This window comes from Vigna radiata, chromosome 1 (assembly GCF_000741045.1).
Source record: "Vigna radiata var. radiata cultivar VC1973A chromosome 1, Vradiata_ver6, whole genome shotgun sequence".
Classification (NCBI taxonomy): Eukaryota; Viridiplantae; Streptophyta; class Magnoliopsida; order Fabales; family Fabaceae; genus Vigna; species Vigna radiata.
In genome coordinates this window covers 5332781-5355540 of record NC_028351.1, presented here as the reverse complement: position 1 = coordinate 5355540, position 22760 = coordinate 5332781, and the positions used below count along the sequence as shown (strand labels likewise).

At 37.5% G+C, this 22760-nt stretch overlaps 6 protein-coding genes across 6 annotated transcripts; 2 read left to right on the top strand and 4 right to left on the bottom strand.

The window, feature by feature from the left end:
- The first annotated feature begins 76 nt into the window (after positions 1-76).
- On the top strand, positions 77-2841 carry LOC106767989 (tetraspanin-2). Its single transcript, XM_014652957.2, has 3 exons — positions 77-715; positions 1880-2212; positions 2335-2841. Exons 1-2 carry the CDS (start codon positions 218-220, stop codon positions 2189-2191), a joined length of 810 nt encoding a protein of 269 aa, XP_014508443.1. The 5' UTR covers positions 77-217; the 3' UTR covers positions 2192-2212; positions 2335-2841.
- Positions 2842-2977: 136 nt separating this feature from the next.
- Positions 2978-6982, bottom strand: LOC106773396. The gene is made up of 8 exons (XM_014660118.2): positions 6535-6982; positions 6200-6267; positions 5465-5612; positions 5301-5381; positions 4983-5069; positions 4660-4745; positions 3691-3811; positions 2978-3229 (listed from the first exon to the last, which is right to left on the bottom strand). Exons 1-8 carry the CDS (start codon positions 6799-6801, stop codon positions 3152-3154), a joined length of 936 nt encoding a protein of 311 aa, XP_014515604.1. The 5' UTR covers positions 6802-6982; the 3' UTR covers positions 2978-3151.
- Positions 6983-8129: 1147 nt separating this feature from the next.
- On the top strand, positions 8130-9299 carry LOC106763600 (cytidine deaminase 1). The gene has a single exon (XM_014647774.2). It carries the CDS (start codon positions 8218-8220, stop codon positions 9088-9090), a length of 873 nt encoding a protein of 290 aa, XP_014503260.1. The 5' UTR covers positions 8130-8217; the 3' UTR covers positions 9091-9299.
- Positions 9300-9578: 279 nt separating this feature from the next.
- On the bottom strand, positions 9579-11848 carry LOC106756251 (PRA1 family protein F2-like). Its single transcript, XM_022782595.1, has one exon. The coding sequence runs from the start codon at positions 11319-11321 to the stop codon at positions 10719-10721; it is 603 nt and encodes a 200-aa protein (XP_022638316.1). The 5' UTR covers positions 11322-11848; the 3' UTR covers positions 9579-10718.
- A 217-nt stretch (positions 11849-12065) lies between these two features.
- LOC106757999 (thioredoxin-like 2, chloroplastic) lies at positions 12066-17032 on the bottom strand. The gene is made up of 4 exons (XM_014640916.2): positions 16703-17032; positions 15586-15765; positions 12920-13084; positions 12066-12448 (listed from the first exon to the last, which is right to left on the bottom strand). The coding sequence occupies exons 1-4, from the start codon at positions 16883-16885 to the stop codon at positions 12317-12319; spliced, it is 660 nt and encodes a 219-aa protein (XP_014496402.1). The 5' UTR covers positions 16886-17032; the 3' UTR covers positions 12066-12316.
- Positions 17033-18554: 1522 nt separating this feature from the next.
- On the bottom strand, positions 18555-20271 carry LOC106770641 (ectonucleotide pyrophosphatase/phosphodiesterase family member 3). Its single transcript, XM_022782580.1, has one exon. It carries the CDS (start codon positions 20168-20170, stop codon positions 18827-18829), a length of 1344 nt encoding a protein of 447 aa, XP_022638301.1. The 5' UTR covers positions 20171-20271; the 3' UTR covers positions 18555-18826.
- Positions 20272-22760: the final 2489 nt, after the last annotated feature.

Below are 22760 nucleotides of genomic sequence, written 5' to 3'. Positions count from 1 at the left end.
GAGATTTAGATTAATATTACTCAAGAAGTTTTTACATCAAATTCTAAAATTTAAACTTGTAATGTGAGGTGTGAATAGGCCACCTTTGACACACAAGCCATCTTCATATATTTGCTCCTCAACTTCACTTGACACACTCCAACTGTCAAGTTTAGTTTACAAAAAACACATTTTTGCGAAGTAGAAGAAGAGCATGTAAGATCCCATTTGAATTCCCATGGGAGTAAGCAACAACATCACTGCGGTGGTGAACTTCATAGCCCTGTTGGCCTCAATACCCATAATAGGTGCAGGAGTATGGCTGGCCTCCAAACCAGACAACGAGTGCATCCACAACTTCCGCTGGCACGTCCTCGTCCTTGGCCTCCTCGTACTCCTCGTCTCTCTAGCTGGCTTTGTCGGAGCTTACTGGAACAAGCAGGGCCTCTTGGCCTTTTACCTTGGTTGCATGGCCATCCTCATCGCTCTTCTCCTTTTCATCCTCCTCTTTTCTTTCATTGTTACTAGACCCGATGGAACCTACTATGTCCCCGGAAGAGGCTTCAAGGAGTCTATGCTTGATGGTTTCTCCCCCTGGCTAAGGAACCATCTCACTGCTTCTCGTAGTTGGAACAAGATTACGGCTTGTTTGGCTGATTCCGATGTCTGCATTAGGCTCACGCAGGACTACATATCTGCTGATCAGTTCTTCAACTCTCATATCTCTCCTTTACAGGTTACTCACATATCTCATCACACACTGATTCACTTTGTTAACCATGTTATAGTTAAGCGAAGCAATATGTTGACTTTGTTAGTTATTAGAATTTCGCTGAACTTTATTGCATGTTCAAGAACACTTCAATTACTGATCTTTATTAAAATTAATGTAACGATTCACACGAGTGAGCTTTGGAGTTCATGGCATTCAAGTTGCTAATTAGAACTTTTTAGAATCTGAATAATTAAGAATAAGACTTCTTGTTAGGGATCAGTGAAAAATGATTTCCTTCAAGTTCCTTTCCTTTGGAGTGGCTTAGTTGTGAAGTTTCTATGTAGCATAAGAGGATTTGGGAAAGAAGAGTGTCCGTGATGTTCGAAGTGGGTGGGACCTGGTTTTCTATCTTATTCCTGCAACTTGGCCTACCATATATGACATGGATGGTTTGCTGTTTAAATTAAAGGGTAGCAGGCCTTAATTCTGATACTGTGACCTACCTGCAGATAACAACTGTCCACCCAAATCAGATCACTTACAACTTTACTCAACTGTATCTTGAGTCAGCATGACTTCAAAATGCATATATAATTAGTATAAAACTTTACATTCCACCCACATGGACTAGAATGGGAAGAATGATTTTGCCCCTACAAAGGTATATATGCCAGCTGAAAAAGCTACCAAACATCACTGACTTGTAGAGAAATGGAGAAAATTCGGAGCAAAATAACTTAATCCGCCAACAATATTTCAGCACGTTTGTTTGCTTTTTTCCACGTCATGCTAATGCCTGGTTATGGTTGCCAGCTTTTGGGCTGTACATCACGGCACGGGGTTGTTTTCTTTATGATAAAATCTGTTTTAGGTCTACTAATTTTTAGTCAAAATTGGACTTCATTCTTTATGTTAAAAATGATGGCTTCATTGTTCAAATTTTGTATGGTACAAAAGATCTTTGTCCCTTTTCCTGAAACTTAATGAAATTCACATATTACTAAGATGAAGAGATAATAAAATTATCGTTTTAAAAGTACAAAGACTAAGACAAGTTTGAATCAAATTTTGAGAGACATGAAACATATACATATATATTTTTCTTTGTATTTGGTATTATATTCCTGTCTCTTGTTTTTTCTTTGAAAATAAAAGTCATGTTAATCAGCAACTGACGTATTACAGTCAGGATGCTGTAAACCTCCAAGTGCTTGCGGATACAATTATGTGAACCCCATACTGTGGATAAATCCTGTGAATCCAATGGTGGACCCGGATTGCTACCTGTGGACTAATGAGCAGAGTCAACTCTGCTACAACTGCAATGCATGCAAGGCAGGTCTTCTGGGGAATCTCAGAGAAGAGTGGAGAAAAGCAAATATCATTTTGATGGTGGCAGTTGTTGTTCTCATCTGGGTCTATCTCATTGCATGCAGTGCCTTCAAAAATGCACAAACAGAAGACCTTTTCCGTCGCTACAAAAGGGGTTGGGTTTGATCTTTGTTTCTTCCATTCAAGGTTTTTTTAAGTTGCTATCCTTCCCTCTTTTTATTATAATTTTTAATTGATCTTCATAATTTCTTATTCCTTTAAGTAGCTTTTTCACTAATGTGTATATTCCTTGCTGGTTTTCTCTTTAGGACTATGAAAAGTAATGAGAAGTGATAAAAGGAGAATTCTTCCATCATTAAAGTAGTCAGAAATGGAATCCTGATTCACGCTTTCCTGGGTATATAGTAATTCTTATATGTCAAATTGTCCATGACTTGTTGTATATGCATTTTGAAATAATCTTAGATGTTGGTGGCATCTGCAATCTTGACAAGCATACCGCTTTAGCTTTATTTTAAACGTGTAATCAAATTATTTGCAGTCATTATAGTTTAACCAATAATCTTGATTCTTGAAATTGATTCTTAAATATAAAATTCTGTTAAACACTGTAAGAGAATTTTATCAGTCATAATGATCCTATTTGACTCCTCCGGTGGAACGTATTTGTGATCTCTACCAAAGCAAAAATTTAAATGTCGATCAAGCAAAAAGGAAAAGGCAACCGACACCACTCGCCATAAAGAAAAGTGCTTTTGAATTTTAATGTTTTGCAGATCTCCCATGAACCGAAAGGTAGATCTTCCCAAAGTAACAATATTTTATGAATGATTGTAGAGTAAAAGAAACAGAGCTAAGAATTCAGTTTGTGTGTCCAATGCTGGTGGCAACACTCACCAACACGAATAGATTAGTTATCTACTGCATATATTGACATGCCACGAGAGACAATAAAACAATTTTCTGGAGTTTTCTATGCATTTCTGTGTAGGGCAATGCTATACAAAAAATTGCATGCAATATGATAATAAGAATGAATTTCTCCCACTACATTCACTGCTTGATAAGTGATAATAAGTACAGTAGTAAATATATTGCTACAATACAACTCTCATTTCGTATCTCTCAAGCCGTAGAGAGCTTCCTGGAGTACACAATGTACATAGGATCTGAGCGTCCAGGATTAGGAGATATATCCACAGCCTACACAAAAAAGTAAACGGCATTAAATCTTGGAGTATTGACCTCAGCAGTAACACTGCCATATTATATGAAACATTACAGACACTAATCATAATTATTTTATGACCGTGGTAGAATTTATAACTTCTCATTTATAGATGCAGATGAGCAATAGTGAAAGAAAGTGCCCTTCAACATTAAATGAAACAGACTATAGTATGTTAATAAACTGATATTTGGCGAGATGTTTGGTTAAAGAGAAAAAAAAATGTCTTAGAAACATGTCAAACACGGATGGACTCTGCAAGATTAATCACAAGAAAACTAGTTTTATTGCAGGCTGAGTACTACTACAAACTTAGAAAGGAATTTAAAGATTAGTACTACTACAAACTAAATGGGAAAAATGATTGTGAGAGTGCAGATAGCTGAGTGTCTTTCCCTTGAGTATGGAAAGAAAATATCAATTATGGAATTACCACCTGAGGAGGTTCAAATCCTCCAGCATAATGGAAATATGATCCAACAATCATAACATGATCAGCATCCCCAGTTGATGTCCATATAGAAATGGCCTTTGTCCAGAAGCATCGGTTTGAAAAGCTAAAATCATCAATGAAGTTATCATGAGTTGAATAGGACATGCCAGTACAAGATCAATAACAGATGAAACGTAATCTATAAGAGAACGGGCACTGCTGTAAAGATGAAATGTTAGTTTATATGAAATATTAATAAAGGAACATTTACATTTGTGTACATTGTGACAATTTGGGAGTAAATCTTAGTGGTCGAGGAGTAACAGATCATGAATATGATTTAAAAAATACGAGATGACTGCTAAGAAATTAACTGACTGTATAAACTGGCATTTATAACTAAAAGTGACACTTTTATGAATATTAATGGTGTAAAGTAGTGAAGCACAATTGAAGTTACACCTTTCTTAGTATGAAATTTCTTGCAGATTTCTGTGTTAAGTTCATTGGTTTTAAACATTTAGGTTCACCATAAAATACATCATTATATCCATTTTTCTGGCCCTTTAGCTTGCTCATGTATCCTTCTTTGGCATCTTTTTTCCTCTTTTGCTAGATACGTCAGGGAATCTCTAGACATGATTTCTTAATCTGGAATATTGATTGTAGATACCAGATGGCTAGGGTCCAGAAAGTTTCTGAGTATAAATTACTTAGTTTAGATCAGATGATTACATATCCGCCAAATTGGTGAAAGAGCTTGGTATATTGATTTTGGATACAGGATGGTCAGAAGGGTCCAAAAAATTTCAGAGTACAGATTATATAGTTTATAGTTCAGATGATTAAATATCACTGACTCTGATTTTATACGAAAGTGCTTTGTAGTGGGTAATTCCTCCACTGGTTGAAAACATTCTCAGATTTTATAAAACTGGTCGGTAATTCCAAAATGATTGAAAAGATTATCACCTCATTATGGCTAGTCCACCTGGCTTGAGAACCCTGGACATCTCCTTGAAAACATCAAGTGGCTTTGTAAGGTAATCAACACTGACCTGAAGAGCATATTCAATTCTTAAGGTTTCTTTCAACCAAATGCTAAAAACTTAAGAGTGTAATAAATGATTCCTAAGCTTTAATCAACAAGAATAGAAAGCTTATTACAAAATATTGAAAGAAAAACAATATTGCTGACAAATGGGCAACACAAATGTGTGATATGAGCAAATAACATGCACCACTTGAAATAATTTCAAACATCAAAGTTAAGTTATATGGAAATATATCTTTACCACATTAGTGATGATGTCGAAAGAGTTATCCTCAAATGGAAGTTTGGGGTTCACATTTAAGTCTTGCACGGCATACTCTGTGAGAACCTACAACATCAACAACTTCAATTAATAGGTCCCGGTTTCTCTGTCAAAATTAAAATGTTGAGAATCTTGAGGTATAGCTATGTCACTATTTTTTATTTGAATTCACGCAATTGGACGGCACACACGGATATGGAAAAATAACCCAAGACTCACCTTAAGAATGCCAAATTCAGTTTCAGTTCCAAAATTAAAAATCAATGATCAACAACACATAACACAGTATTATCTTACTGGGTTCCTCTTCAGCTCTGCTTCATTCATGCCTAATCCCACCACTCGTTCTTGCTTGTATCCTGGTGGAAAATGGCTGACCTAATGCAAAGTGGAGATTTATGACAATATGTATATGCAACGCAACATCAGAGAGACCAGAGTTACAGTACTAAAACTCTTACCCAACTGCTACACATATCCAAGATGCTTACTCCAGGAGTGTTGCTAGGTGGGAAAACTTTGGAGTAATATTTAGTCAAAGCAGCAATTGCAGGGTCATCAATGTGTGTCACAAATCGAGGTGCTTCATAGAACAAGGAATCTGGGGTCCTGAGAGGAAATTTTCATGATATACACAAAGATTAACAAAAAGAAAAGAAGGATTATGAAATATTTGAGGTCACTGGTGGCTTACAAACAGCAAAGTATCAGCAATTCAAGATAGCAGATAATAATGACATTAGAAACAAAAGGTACAAGTCAAAAGACGCAAAACAGAAATTTCAACACAATAACATCCATCATACAATCACTTTCTATTCCAGGTATTTTCTTGCCGTTTGTCTCTTAGTTTTCCATCATATAACATACCAGTTATCAAATTTGTCTGTTTCTCTCTCTTTCCTTTCATATGATCACACCCTTCCTTCCACCTTAAAATGGGGTGTATATAACTCAATAAGTTCTTTTGAGGAAAGAAGCTTTAAAGATGACCCACATGCCAACATATGGCATGATCCAGTATTGCTACGGTTAAATAATCCATAAGGCACAAGAAATTCTATATCTGTACCACTGGCCCAAAATCCTTATACTTCACACAAGCAAATATGGAACACAATGCAGAAAGAAAAATGATTACTTTAAGTAGAAAGCATGCAATAATGGTTCTTGAAGCAACTAGTGGAGAAATTTACTCATCAAAGCGCTGGAAATCCTCCTCCTTAAAGGGAAACTGCTCGGGCCATTCGTAATTCTTTAGTAACTGTAAAATGGAAAGATAGCACAATGAATGAGAGAAACAAACACAACTCAATCTGCAACTAATTTCAAACAACAAGTGGCACACAATAGTTGAGCAGTGGAAAACATATCGAAACCACAGGCAATGAATCAGCAGATAAAAAACTGAGCAACGCTGACTAAATTGCTTGAATAATTTACTGAATAACAGTACAGCTTCATTATTCGGCTATAAGCATGCACAGATGATCAAACATGCAATTAGGAGCAAGATTTACGAGATGATGACCTCATCCACAGAGGAACCACCGGTTATCTTGGCGGAGGCCATGAAGGACTTGCTACCCATAGCACCAGCCATGGTCATAAAGTGAGAGAAGAAGGAAGCTCCAAGGCCCAAAACCATGCGACGAGGACCCTTAACTTTGCAATTCAACTTCTTTGTAGATGGTCTTGAAAGAGTAGTGGCAAAGGTTGAAGAGGAACAAACACAGACAGAACCCAACACCGGCAATGGCAATGGCAATGACAACCTTAGTCCAACAACATTTGCCATCTTGGAACCAAATCCTCCACTGTCACCGCTCGATTATCCTCAGACATCCTTCATCTCACCACACACAAAACCTCTTACATAATGCAACACGTGGCTGCCTGCAACCCCACTACTACCATCCCTGTAAATTTTCCATCAAAATTTTAAATTTCCTACGCCCTTTTTCTTTTCACATAAATTATTTTGTTCAAATATAATTTTTATCCTTATTTTTCCAAAATTAATTTCTCTATAGCCAAAATTCCAACCTAAGAGTTCATTGGCACAACAAAATTAGATACAATAAAAAGAGATAAAAAAAAAAAGATATTTGACATAATACAAGAATTAAAGAATAAGATTCTAAGATGCATTATTTATGTTTTACAAAGAATATAACAGTACTAGAGACTTGGAAACAGTGATGTCTGAGTATGATTAATATCAACAATACAAAAATAAAAAATAAACTTGTAGATCCATTTTGAGAATCTTGCATGAAATTACTGCAGATTTGACTTCAGCTAAGTGGGCCACTTCATAAACAGAAAATTAATTTATCGTACAAAATCATTAAAAAAACATTTCTCACAATGTTTTCAACACCTTCTAGAAATTACAGACAAATAAAATAAATAAAAAACGTTACATTATTGCTTGAAAAACTTGCGTACACTTTCATTTTTGTACAATTACTGAGAAACAACTCGCCAATATTCAATACAAGAAAATTGACTTTTATATCCACACATCACTGCCTCTTAATGTAGAGATCAAACACAACTTTTACATATTTATATTTAATTATTGGAACACAAAATTTGAGACCGTCAATAAGTCTTGGTTTGGTTGTATTATTTTGTCCTTTGTTTTCGGTGAATAGTGTTGTATTTTTAATGGATATAATTCTGTAATATATTAATATATGAAGCAACTCAAACAATAAAACGACAAATGAAGAAATTAAACAATGATGGTTTAGATGGAAAAAGAATGCAAATGTTAGCATTAATTAATTAAGCATATTGTAATGTATATGGTTTTGATGAGAGGTTTTCCTTCTTCAATGTAACACGCAAGCTAAGAACACAATAAGCAGTTTCTGTAATAAACAAAGTTGATGACGGCAAGCATTTAATTCTATGTATTAGGTTAAGAAATTTAATTCTTCTTCTTTTTGCCTTACAGCTGCACTCCACGCAGTTAATGGAATTTCAAATTAATTAATTATCTTAATCACATTTTCTAATTTTATTATTCACAAAATTTAAAAATCCTTCGGAATTTGGAAATCGAAGAATAAATGCTGTAAGTCTCTCTATAAATACAGCTGCGGGCTTCGGAAGGCTCTCCCCTCTCTTTCTCTCTCTCTCTCTCTCTTTCTTTCCCTTGTTTGTGGGAACAAAAAGCATTCATTAACACTCCAAAAAAAAACCCATGGAGCAGCCCAAGCCCAGATTCGTAATATCGGCATCTGAGGCCCAAGCCCATTCTTCTCCCATCGCCAAACTCCTCCCCTCCCTCGTCTCCCCCGCCCAGACCCTCGCCCGTCCACCCATCTCCAACTTCCCCGTCGCCGCCGTAGGTCTCGGCGCCTCCGGCCGTATCTTCGTCGGCGTCAACGTGGAGTTCCCGGATCTCCCCTTCCACCACACCATCCACGCCGAGCAGTTCCTCCTCACCAACCTGGCCCTCCACGGCGAGACCCGCCTCGACTCCTTCGCGGTCTCCGCCGCCCCTTGCGGCCACTGCCGGCAGTTCCTCCAGGAAGTCCGCGACGCCCCCGACATCCAAATCCTGATCACCTCCCACGCCAACCCTCACTTCACCCCTCTCTCCCACTTCCTCTCCCACCGCTTCGGCCCTCACGATCTTCTCCCCAAAACCGCCCCTCTCCTCTTGGAGCCTCGCCACAACGCCCTCTCTCTTCCCACTCCCATTCCCCAAAACAGCAACCCTAATCTAACGCTTCCCGCGTTGGAAGCCGCCAATAACTCTCACGCGCCCTACAGCGCCTCCCCCTCCGGCGTCGCCCTTCTCGACTCCAAGGGAACTGTCCATAAAGGTTCTTACATTGAGTCCGCTGCTTATAACCCCAGCCTGGGACCCCTCCAGGCCGCCCTGGTCGCCTTCATTGTTGCCGGCGGCGGCGCCTATGATGAGATTGTGGCGGCGGTGTTGGTCGAGAAGGAGGGGGCGGTCATCAAACAGGAGCCCACGGTGAGGTTGGTGCTCCATTCCATTTCCCCTCACTGCCACTTCAGGACGTTTCTCGCCACCGCCTCTTCTCATTCACCCATCTCATCTTGAACCACAGCAACACCATCAAAAGGATTGTTTTTTCATCTGCAATAAAAACCATTAAAATATTGCTGTCTTATCGTCACTATGCATATGGTGTAAAATAATTCCCATGCTATTATTGTGCCTCTCTGCTTTTAATATTTTTTACACCTTCTTCTGTTACTGTTGTTATCTGTATACAATATTTATATATATATGTCTCTTGACCTTATTTATTTATGTTAATCATTAAAAAATAGCAAGAAGAACCCTTATCATCATGTCATGTCTCTCATCATTTCTATAAAGGAAGCATTTTTAATGCAACTTTAGGGAAATAGTTGATATCAGTGTCATCCTATCAAATGAAGTTGTTTTCATCCTCTGAATGCACCAGTGCTTTTCTTTTGGACCACTCTTTTCCATTGCTCTGGTTGGTGGAGTCGAAAAGGTGGAGCTTCCATATTCTAGCTTTTCCAAGCCACCTTATGTTCAGATATGTTTTGCCACTTCATCAAATGTCAAGTGTCTCTCTGTACAAATGTATTTCTCTCTGTGGGAATTATTCCTTCCTCAGGTTCATTCCAACCAACCATTATCTCAGGTTCAGAACCAAAAACGTGAATAATTTTCTACAACATTTTCCTGTCTTTTTTCTTTAGTATCCATTCAAGGTGTCAGTGCCCCAGAGGCTATGGTTGATGATGTAATTTCGATATAAGAAATCAAGAGGAAAGCAGGGTAGAAATGTTGAGTTTATCTTATCTACTCAGTTTTATCGAAATTATTAATGTTGTGAGAAACGTTATGATTAAAAACAAAATATAGTTATAATACATAAACCTCCCTTTATATCAAACACTTGGTAATCGTTATTATTATTTGTCTTCTTATAACATCGTATCATTTATCATTCATAAACATTTTTTCTCTTTCTTTACGTGTCAAAGAATTTAGTAAATGCAAAAGCTTTTCCCCTATTTGTGAAGTAGATTGAGTAGAAAATGAGAGAATATAAATAAAGTAAAATTTTGATCAAGACAAGAGTTTGTGTCAATCGTGGCTTATTCAACTACTAGACTATGTGCTATGTATTAAATTGAATGGTGGGGTAGTTGGAACTGACTGAATTGTAATTTGAAGCATTTGTGGCAGTTGCTATCAACAGGGTATGATGCCAAGTTGGTGAAGTCTTGACTATCGTGCGTTTCCTAACCCTTTAAACTGCCACTCTGATGACACCTTTCCACGAGTCAATGTGTACAGACTGCAGCGGAAATTGGCAAGCAAGTGTTTCAATTTGGACGCAACTGTTACTTTTGAGCTATATATGCAGCCAATTACTGACTTCAGAAAAATACAAAAATTGACTTGGTTCATCGTCAAGGCAATTAAATGAACTCTTGTTTTACCCGCAATAAACGAAAATAATATTCTCAACTCAACACATGTCACAATAAACTACATTGCATTGGATTAAGATAGCTTCAGATCTAGAGAAATGACAAAAAAGATAATACAACTTTGGATGAGAATCAAGAATCAAGAAGGGAAGTGACAAGAAATGTAAAAGACCCTTTACAAATTACAACCTCCTGATTCTAATTGAATTCTTGCAATACCATGCATCTGTATGAAGGAGAATGAATTTGATTTTAAGACGAAGTAAAAGAAGAGGAAACAGGTTGTCTGAGAGGGACTTTGACAACATTTCTAAGACCCTTTACAATCCCTACCTCTTCATCCATGGTAAACAGATCCTCCGTTTCCCTCATCACAGCATGGAGCAAGTCAAGCACTAAGGCAACACTCATACCCACTACCACATTGTAGGTTACACTGGTGATCACAAGCAAACCAATGGTGATCAACAGCAGAAAGATGACCACCAATCGCTCATCGATCTCAAACCTCAAAACCACCAAAGGGGTGTCTCGTAGGAAATATAAGTACAGCCATGCAATCTTCATAACAACGAGTATGATCAAAGAAAGAGGGTGTCCTAGTAAGCTAAGGAAAAGCACAAGCAATATGATGATGACGTAGTTGGCACGAAAATGTCTGGCATTTGTGTTGATTCTTTGGATTGAACCGTAGAAGGAAGATGGAAGTTTGAGATGAGAAGGTTGGAGCATTTCTTTCCATGGTCTTATTGTGCCAAGACCCGTTTGAATGCGCTCTTTCGCCTGTGAAACGAAAACTGAGTCTGGATTCGATGAAGCCTCTGCCTCTTGTGAGATTGTTCCATATGTGTTCATTTTGTGTGTGATTACTGAGATGGTAGGAGAGGGAACGCAATTTGGTGGATCTTAGGAAACAACCGTTGTTGCTTCAACCAAGGAATCAGACAGCAACATAACAAACCCACATGTTGTGGATCTCTTCGCTTTTCTAGGACATGCTCTCACGACACATGATACACTCACATCAAAACACTAATTTTCTTTTTCTAAGTCGAAATTCAGAATTCATGATAAATAAATATTTTTATCTTATAATTTAAAAAAGAAAATTCTATGTAGGAGCAAATGAAGAGGAATAAATGATAAAAAAATATATCAGATGTACATATAAAATGAAGGGAGGTAATTGAGAGGGTTGAGAGATATATTTTGAGTAGTTATGAGCAGAGCTAGGGAGAGAATAATTCATATATTTATTCGACCAACAAGAAGCTTTTCCAATCAAAGTTGAAAGTTCGGGGTGTATACGTATATACGGTAGTGTTAATATAAAATTATCTTCATGAAAAATGATTTTTTTAATTTTTTTACATTCATTTTAATCTTTTTTATTTTACTTTTTTTTCAAAAAAATATAAAAATTTATATTTTTATGATAATTTTATCCTTATACTATATGACAAATAAATAAAAAAATATATCATGATACCATTTCTCTGTCTTTATTACTGATCATTCAAACATGTATTTAAAGTTACAAATGTGCACATTGCAAAAATGAATCATAAATTCAAGAACTTACCCTGGTCAAGCCAGATATAGGAAAAGAATTAAATCATAACATTTCATTTAACAGAAGTTTTAAAGTAGACGATTACAATCAGCTAATGAATGGTCAAGAATGAGACAGAACAAACAATTCTACTAGGCATCCTTCTAAAACCAAAAAATAAAATAAAATAAAGTAGTAAATATACAGAGTACATATATTATAAGTTTCTTTGGGGTTTCCCTCTGTGAGATAGCTTATAATACAAATGCGTGAATCTTAGAAGATACAAGTACTATGCTTATACGGATTCCGCAGGTCTATCCTTGGCAGCAGAGGAAGGTTCAGCAAGCAGATCGCCAATGCTCACAGGTGGACCAATGCTGCATCGTGCCGTGTTATGTATCTCGATGGCATCCTTTATTTTTTGAAACTGTAATTTACAAACGAACCATTAGCTCATTAATGAATTAAAACACTTGGCTCTCAGCATTCTGTACAATAAGGTTCTATCCACTATTCTAAGCTTTTTAAATCCATCCATCATCATGTTGTTCAGTTTGTGAAAATATTTTCTATTTTCATTACATTTTAATAATAAATTACAGATAGATAATCATTTTTTACCTCGTTTCTTGCTTCCAAATAAGGATTCTATTTTCATGGTTTCTTATATAAATCCTTGAAAATCGGAAAAAGGTAAGAAAATTAAAAAAAATAGCATTTTTCTAATTATTTACCAACACATCAGATGAGAAGAAAATTGTCAAACAGAATATGCCCTTAAGTTTCAGTACAAACATTATTGGGAAAATCATAGGCACCAATCATCAACTGCTGTTGCTCATCTACTTAAATTGAAGCCAGAAATGCTAAGAATTACCAACTAAATTGTAAGAATTACCTTGGCAAGTGAACATGAAAACGATTCAAGCTGCCCCTCAGCTCCGCGATAAAAGTGGAAGTAAGGAAGTACTTTAACATTTAGCCTTTTGCACATTGGCTTATTCTCATCAAAATTTACTTTGAGAAAAAGAATTTCGGGGTTTTCTTCAGCTGTTCTGCATAACTGCCAAATCCACATCAAGATTCAGGATATGTGTGATATACTTTCAGCAGCATGCAAAAAGAATTATAAATTAATTCACAGATGTCTTCCAAACTTAAATTCGTTCTGGCTGTGAAGATGATAAACAGAACATACACTACAGGAATACTTTATTCTTTGGATCTGGAGGCAGACTCCCTACTGACAGTGAGTTCATTTGTTTTATAGGAAAAAGAAGACCATCAAAATTGAATAAAAAAGGAGAAACGTGTCTCTCAATGGCAGTTGGACCATTCCAAGAAAATTTTTTGTTATTCAACAAATTGGTTAAAGGAACAGCAATAGCTGCTTAGCCCTTAATGAATCGTTTACAGTACCCAGTGAGACCAAGGAAACCACGCAGTCGTATTAAATTAGCAAGCAAAGGTCAATCCAACACTGGCTTCAATTTTTCTTCATCTATAGCCACACCTTGACCAGAAATAACATGACCTAAATGATCTATCTGTTGCAAACTAAAGTAACATTTTGACAACCTTTTAAGCAGAATTTTCCATACTACCTCCAATTGATGCAAATGTAAGGGCCAAGACGAACCAGATACCAAGATATCATTAAAGAAAACCAGGACATATTAAAAGACCTTGGAATACATCATTCCACGAGACTCTGAAATGTCCAGGAGCATTATAGAGTTGAAATGGCGTCCTAGCCACTCATCAAGGCCTTGATGGGTTCTGAAGACTATTTTATGGCTATTGTCTTTCTTTACCAATATTTGATGGTACCCAAATCTTAGCTGCCGTTTAGAAAATTACTGAGCTCCATTCAACCCATTAGTGAGCTTATCAATAGTAGGGATGGGGAAACTATCCTTCACCATTATGGCATTCAAAGTCCTATAGTCAATACAAATTCTCCATGTATTATCTTCACCAAGACTATGCGAGAAGAAAAAGGACTAGTGCTAGCTAGGCATTGTAATCCCTTCCTACAACTTGTCTTGTATCATGGCTTAAATTTAATAGTTTCTGCTATGAGAATGCCCGTGTGGTCTGACCTTAACAGGACCAGAACCTTGGATCAATGGAATCGAATGATTTTCAGCTCTTTGAGGAGTTAATCCAGAAGGTAAAGAGAAAATTGTATATGTGTAGCAACATGGCCAATTCCGGTTCCATGTTAGTGGGAAGATCTAATTAAAGGTCCTTAAGTGAATATGGTTGCAAGACTTGTGGAGTAAACAGCTCAGTTATAACATGAGTACTGTACATCCTTCTCAAATGGGTGAATTGTGGGGGAGGCCTGCTGACATATGGCAGAATTACAGAGGAGCAAATACCATGAAATTGAAAACAGAATGCCGAGACTAGGTTTTCAGAAAGCAAAGAATATCCACAGCAGAGAGGGAGCAGACCAGAATAATTTTTTCCATACTTTCTCTCTCCCCTGACCAAATTTCAATATTACTAGCTAGATCAAACATAACCTCTCATCCTACAGGTGGTTATTTTGGGACTCAAGCCTTTTCTCCTCTCCTGATGCAAAGGATTTCCAGCCCACATGCCCCTTTCCAGCTGTCTCAATTTCTGCCTTTCTTACCTCTGTTCTAACCAAATTGCCTGCAAATATACTCTCTAAAAAAAGTAGGATAATGACTCAATTGATCTGAAAAAGGTCCCATTTCCTCACTTTGGTCTCTACTAGAACAGAATTGTACTTAATTAAATTTTTCCTCTCCCCTTCATTGTTGTGTACAGTAACACCAAAACAGATCACGAAACCTTCAACATGAATCAGAAAACCAAGATGCTGATATAGTAGTCTTCAATTAAGAATAAGAACTGGAAATGAAAACAAGACAGACCAAAGACTTCTAAAGCAAGTCTATCAAGGGTAATGAAAACATATATCCAGTGATTCCCCAGTGCAACTCAGTTTTCCTTTTTACAGGCACCGAAAAAGAACAAATTGTTGACTTGCAGATCAGTACCACTCTCGAACCAAGTATAACATGTTACCCAAGTTAACCACATTTGACATGTAATCAACCATTTACGTAAATGTTATTGGTCCTCATCTAAAAGGAGCTTTCTTTCTAAAAAAGGAAATTAATATGTGGCCATTATCAAATCTGATTCAAATTAAGAAATATGTTTTGAAGGAAGGGGTGCAGACTGCAGACAGTATCTCAAACATAGCCTCTTTCAAATCATCACGTTCAGATCCTATTCCAATTTATGTTAGTATACCAGGACCAGCATGGCATAGACAGGAACGCCAAGCATCCATATCAGTACACTCATAACAATTCAGATCAATATCACTATAATTAAGACGCTAGCACATACTCAATATAGTATTTGGACTACCATGCACATTAGATCACTTATATTTTACATCTTGTTTAATTTTGAACATGTTATCAACAAAGTACAGTTGAGAGCATATGCTTTTGCAGGAAATAAAAAATCCTCTGAAAAGTCTAAGAATGAAAGGGTGAAGTCAAAAAGCAAGAGGACCTTAGGGAATAATGCTCGGCAAGAAGCACACCAAGTTCCATAAAATTCAACAATAACAAGTCTATCTCCCGCTTGACTCAAAGCACTCAGAAATTCTTGCGTGGAGTGAATATCAACCATATTCGGTGCATTCTTTTCCCACCATTTAGGCTGACCAGTTTCAGCAACAGTTGCACACACCTGAAGTGAAGTGAATAAAAGCAAACAAAAGGCTGAGAAAAACACATTACACTTCAGTAATCCATAAAAAATGACTAACAATCGAGACAGAGTAAAAGAAAAGTATAGCCCTCAGTTTACTAGAGGTCAGGCTTCCTTCTGCACTGATTTAAAAAAAAAATTAACTTATTCCCATCGGAACTCTACCAATAAATACCAAGGGAAAAAATATCCTAGCATTGATTCACAACAGTAATGAAACATTCTAAAGTTCATAAGCTGTCAAAGACGGTCTAGTTAGTGAGAACATCTCCATAGAATGGAATGGACCAAACACATACTAAAAGCATCATCACATTGAGAGAGACAGAGCATTCTAAAATGGCAAAAAGTCCTGGGAAAACTTGAATTCTACTCCTTAACAAAAAAATGGTTACTAAAGTAATTTATTTTAGCATGTTCTAAAATGTCAATAGTAGTTTATTACAGTAGCTTGCAGATACGCGTGAGAGCTAAACCGTTCTGCCGTACATCAGCAACCTCTGACCAAAATTAATAGAGCAAACAACGAAATTACCCTTTCAAAGACACATTAGTGGTTATATTAATCCTGGAAAGGTGAAAATTACCGTGCACGTGTTTTGAAATATGCTTTGGATGGGTGAATTAGTCCATAAGGTATGAGTAGTTTGATTGATGAAACACATGCAATTGAGATAGTTGTGTGGCAATTTTCACTCTTTAAGCAATACCCTCTTGCTAGGGACTAAATAGAGGGTTGACTACAAAACAATAATGATAATAACAACGGTAAAGTTCGGGGCTTGCCTAGCTCCAAAGGCGATTGAAAATGGGAGTGTAATTGGAGAACGCTAAGAAGAAGAGATGCAATAAAGTTAGTTAATGAGTGTTTCCTAATTGAGAATTAAGAGAATAAGGGAAGGGTTAAAAAAGTGACCTTGAAAGAGAGAAGGTGCTTTCTGGGCGCGAAAGCAAGAGTGGGAGGAGGCGGTGGTGCAGGAGAAGAATATGCGAGAGGAGAGAAGAGAGTGTTGGCAGCGGCGGAGTTTGGGGCGGTGAAGAGAGAGGANGAGGAGGAGGATAATCGGAATTGCAANCGGAGAAGGTGAAGATGTGCCATTTANGCGCTCTGAGAGTGAAGAGCGCTACAACATCGCATGAGGATGGTGATGATATGATGCGATAGAACAAGAGAAAAATCAATGGTCTCACTCTTTCTCTCTTTGCATTTCTTCTTTTCGGCTGCCCTACCCATTCATCATTTCTTATTTCTTATTTTTTATTTATTCCAATATAATTTTCCTTTTATTTTCTCAAATAAATATTGAACACTATATTATTTGCTTTCATATAATCTCAAAAACTCTTTCTTGTCACGAGAGAAGTGTGATCATGAGTGGCAAATCCAAACTATAATATTATGAAGACATTAGTGTTAATTTTATAATAATTATTTAAAGAATCATAGAATAATAATAATAATAATAATAATAATAATAATAATAATAATAATAATAATAATGTTTTATTGGTTTAGTGTTAAAAATATTACATTTTGTTATTATTCAACAGTTTTTGGCTGAAGGCTTCAATAGTTTATTATGGAAATATATTTTGTTATTATTAAAAATTAGAAAATAAAAATGAAAATGATTCTTGAAATATTTTGCAAAAAGTACCTTTATGAATTCTTAACTTCTTGCTTGGATTAAATTAAGAAAGGTTACATAAAAAAATTTCTAAGCACAATTTAAAAGAGAAAAAAATATTTATACAAAATTTGTTTGTCAACATTGAATTCTTCTTTAAAACGAAGTGTTTTTACAAGTTAAGCTTTTATTCTATGGTCCAATAAGTACAAAAAAATCTATTTTATCATAAACAATTAAAACAAATCTCAACCTTTTTTATTTATATGTTCTATTCTTGTTCTCTCATTTTTCTCCTAAACAATGACAGATCAACTTTCGTTTTTTCATTTTGATTAAATTTATTTTAATCTATTAAATATGATTAGAAGATGAAGAAAAAAAAAAGATCATCAGCTTACATGGCCATCCAGTTATGAACAAGAACATTTAACAATTTTTAAGACAATTACTTCAAAAATCACGCAAACAGTATAAAACTATTGTAAATTGTTTGCTTTAAACTATTAAACTCTGTAAACAGGTGTTCAAATTACTGTCAACTACAAATTCTGCATAAATATGTGTTGTATGTTATGTGAAAAATAGATGGAATACAAAACAAACATACACTAACTCGAGGAAGCTTTTGGTTTAGATTTTCATCAAATAAACGGATGAATATCAATCTAGTGTATACTTTCCTGCAAGAATAATATTCCCAAAACAAGGATATCACAAGGGTTTATCCTAATTGTTTTTACTTTCCAGCAGCAGCTTCATCTANCAGCAATGACTTAGCAATAATATTTCCCATATGTAGGATTGAGTGAAATAGAAAAAAGTAGTTCTGTTGATTCATTGAAGCAGACAGTCTCTAGTTATAAATTGCTTATACCAGAAATATATATGTATTTACAGAGTAAAAGGGAAGAGTATATCAGTGAGTTAATGAAAAGTACTTTCATCCAAGACATTTCCAAACTGAAATGGAAAGAGGAACAATTCAGTGAAATGCCAAAGTTAACAATGGAATCACTGTTTTGGCATTTGGGAGAGACAAGTAGACAGCATTTGAAAAGTTGAAAACATGATTTATCACTACTAAAAACAGAATGGCAGCAAAAGGGTATAGTAATATAGAACTCAACATCATCATCCTAAAGGCAAATATTGCATGTCAATCCATTCATAGAACCTAACAATATAGTAATATATGTTATGATGTTCCTTTCCACAAACAGGCGTAACTAAAAATCTCAGTTTTATTTCGTACAAATTTCCATAGGTGTTTTCAATACTGTTTTGCAATACAAAAGTTAAGTTTCNTCTCAACAACCTGCATAATGATTTTGCATTAAAGGTGAGTGTGAAACTTCAATTCTGATTGGAAACCAACACCAAAAGTACCTATGTGACCACAATTTAGGTTGTCANGTAGTAGGCAGAAGAACAGAATCCGGAAACGTGGCAGAGCCATCATTGGGCGCACCCTTNATGTCAAGAATGGAAGTAACCAGATTATAAATCTGAACATTCTCAAAGGAGGGTATCTTCCTTCCTCTGGGAAACCTAGGACCATGTCCAATAAAAATAGNCCTCATNGAGAAAAACGCATTGTCGTAACCATGAGCACCGCCACATTCCTTCTTACCGGTTCGATTCAACTGAACCTTGAAACCCTCGTCNGCCAAACCAACAATGGGCGTAANCCGATCGCTGTCNGAATAATGAAGCCTCTCAGGCAAATCCTCCTTCAGATAAACCTTCAACCTCCCCCCATTCTCGACCTTCCCAGANCTCAACCCTTCGTTAATCTTAGCAACAACATACGCTGGGTCAACGGAAGGAGGAGGGCGAATAGNCAGCAATGGGGTGGTATACTNGATCCAATNTNGAGGAATCTGGANCCAAGGTGCCAAATCAACCAAAGAGATAAGCTTTGTGTCGCACGTACCTACCATGCCATGGTCACCGACCAAAATAACATGAACATCCTCGAAAACGCCTCTGTGTTCCAAGCCCTGGATGAGCCTCCCTATCANGGCGTCGATTCTGGCAACAGCATCANTGATCTCAGAANCATCAGGTCCAACCTGGTGACCCTGNTGATCAGGNTCCTNNAAATAGAGAGNAATGAAAGAGGGTATTTGGTGAGGAGGTAAATCGAAGTAGCTCAAAACGGTGTCGACTCTTTCCTCAAAGGGGACAGAGCCATTGTAGANTNGGCAGAAGGCCTCGGGGCAATTCCAGGGGCCTTTGTGGACCTCGGAGCCTGGCCAGAAGTAGGCGGCGGCGGAGAGGCCGTTGAGGAGGGCGGTCTCCCAAAGTGGCTGGCCAAGCCACCACTTGGGGTCGTGGTTGCTCATGGAGAACTTTTCGGCGGTAATGGGGTCGTAGAAGACGTTGTTGACAATGCCATGGTGGGGAGGGTAGAGGCCGGTGACGATGGAGTAGTGATTGGGGAACGTGAGGGTGGGGAAGACGGNGATGAGGCCGGTCTCAGCCTCCGTGCCGTTCTGAATCAAACGGTGGATGTTGGGAGTGGGNGTTTTGAACTGGTATCCGAAACGGAAGCCGTCGGAGGAAACGAGGATGACGACGGGGTGAGGGAGGGGCGAGGAGGAGACAGGGTCTGAGGAGAAGTACAGGGCCAGGAGCAAGGCCGTCAGGAGCCACATGGAAGCCACCACCAGAATGCTGCCATATGTCCAAGAGGAAGGGTTTCTACCGGAGAGCAACGGAGTTCTTGAAGCTGCTTCTTCTTCCACCCCCATCACTTCTGCACACTTTTTCTTTCACTCCTTGGATCTCGTTATCTTAGTTTTTCTTGCATGGAGAATGATATTTCACAACACTTTTTGACAATTTTTTTACAACGGGACACGTATTATTATTTTATTGATCTGTTTGAATTTATGTTTAAAAATTATTTAAAATTGACCAATCACAAGCTGCCACATATGCGTTGTCAAAAAATTGTTAAAAAAGTGTTGTCAAAAAAGAAGTTTTTCCTTCTTGCATATCCCCACCATTTATGTAACATGTGTTTAAATAATTCAAAGTTTACTGTTTTTTAATGTTTAAAGCGACATTTTATACATATTTTAAAGGTTAAATATATGTCTTGGTCCTCATATTTGTATGTCAATCTCAATTTGGTCATCATATTTTTTTTGGTCTCAATTGAATCCTATAATTTGTAAAAATGAGGCAATTAAGCCCTCACCGTTAACTAATGACTAACGCAGTCTTTTATTGATGATGTGATGGACAGAGAATTAGCTTACGTGGATTTTAATGTAAAAAATGATAGATTTTGACGGACCGGTAGCCATCATCGTCTCTGATTGATATGATCAAAACCCCTCGGGGGCATTTTCCTGCAAGAAAAAGCCTAACCCATCCTTCGCATATTCTCTCTTTTTTTTTTTCATCACCAAGCCAAATTTTCAATTGAAACAAGAACCTCTTCTTCTCATTTACCTCCGCAAACAGTTCATCACACATACATACATCAAATCCTCTCTTCCAGTTCATTGCACATACAATAGAATATACACATAAATCAAAACAGAACAGAGAAATAGAGGAAGAAGAAAGAGCTGGTGCGGTGGCCGACAGAGGTTGTGGCAGTGATCAGCGCCACTAGGCGACGCCTCAGACGGCGATTCGCGACTGTCAATGCGGCAGCCCTGGCTTGGTGGCAACGGCGATGTTCATCAGCAAGAGGATAACCTTGCGTGAAGAGAACGGGAAAAGGACAGGCACAACACCGCCGACCCTAGGAGGCGCCACCAGCTCTTGGTAGTGCTGACGGTAGGCTCGACGGCAACAGCGGCACCCCTACGACGAAGAACGGTCAGCGAACGAGAGGGTCTCTCGCGCAAGAGAGGTAAGAACCCTTGCGATGGCTGGCGGGAGCTCCGGTAGCGAATGACATCGTTGGCGACGCCTTAAATCGTGGCTCCTAGCGTTTGATTTTGGCGGTGGAGACGGTGGGCACAACTGCAGCAAAGACGGGATTCCATGAAGTTTTTTCTTTCTCCTCGAGAGAGACCCTAAATCTCTAGACATTTGATCAAAATGGGAGCACTGCTGGCAGACCCCTAATGTTTCTGTTAGGGTTAGGAAGCTTTGGGCCTGGCTGTTAGGGTTACGAAGCTTTGTGGACGGCGGCGGCGGTGACTGGTTTTGCTGTAGCGGCAAAGACATGACGTGAAGGAGCCGGCGGCGACAATGACTTTGACGGCGACCAGTGATGCCGACGACATCCTGGCTCCCGGCTTGCGGTGTTCGACTTAGCGGAGGCGGCAGCGTGCAGGCGGAGAGGGCGAATTCCCCTTTTGGATTTCATTGGATAAGAAACTCTAGGTCTCAATTTCTTTTCTGGAGTGAATGAGGCTGGAAATGGTTAAACCCCTCATTCCTCTTTTCTGATTCAATTAAAAAACTTAAATTAAAAAACCTAATTCCACCTCAAAAGTTTTATTTTATATATTTATATTCCACGTATATATCTTTTACAAGTGAGTCAATTCTCTGTCCACCACATCATCAATAACAGACGACGTTAGTTATTAGTTAACGGCGAAGACTTAATTGTCTCATTTTTACAAATTATAGGACCCAATTGAGACAAAAAAAAATATGATGACCAAATTGAGATCGGCATAATACAAATATGAGGACCAAAACATATATTTAACCTATTTTAAAATGAAAATGATTCCATAAGACTACTCCATCAACATACAGTCAAATAACAACCATTTATGAAAGGTCATCACTAAACCTAGTTTCCTTTGCTACACAACTATGGGTGAAAACCCTAATCATCGAAACAGAAAATGTTTGCTAAAGCATAAAACTTTAGTAAGAAGTGGCAGCACTGTTGGAAAAATGAACATGTGTGTTGCCCTTAAGCAAATTTGATTATAAATAACCATAAGTATTCAATTTTAAGAACAAAAGGCTGAGAAAAACACATTACACTTCAGTAATCCATAAAAAATGACTAACAATCGAGACAGAGTAAAAGCAAAGTAATTAACTTATTCCCATGGAAACTCTACCAATATCCTAGCATTTCACATCAGTAATTAAACATTCTAAAGTTCATAAGCTGTCAAAGACGGTCTAGTTAGTGAGGACATCTGCATAGAATGGAATGGACCAAACACAAACAAATAGCATCATCACATTGAGAGAGACGGAGCATTCTAAAATGGAAAAAAGTCCTGGGCAAACTTGAATTCTACTCCTCAAATGGTAACAAAAAAATGGTTACTAAAGTAATTTATTTTAGCATGTTCTAAAATGTCAATAGTAGTTTATTACAGTAGCTTGCAGATACGCGTGAGAGCT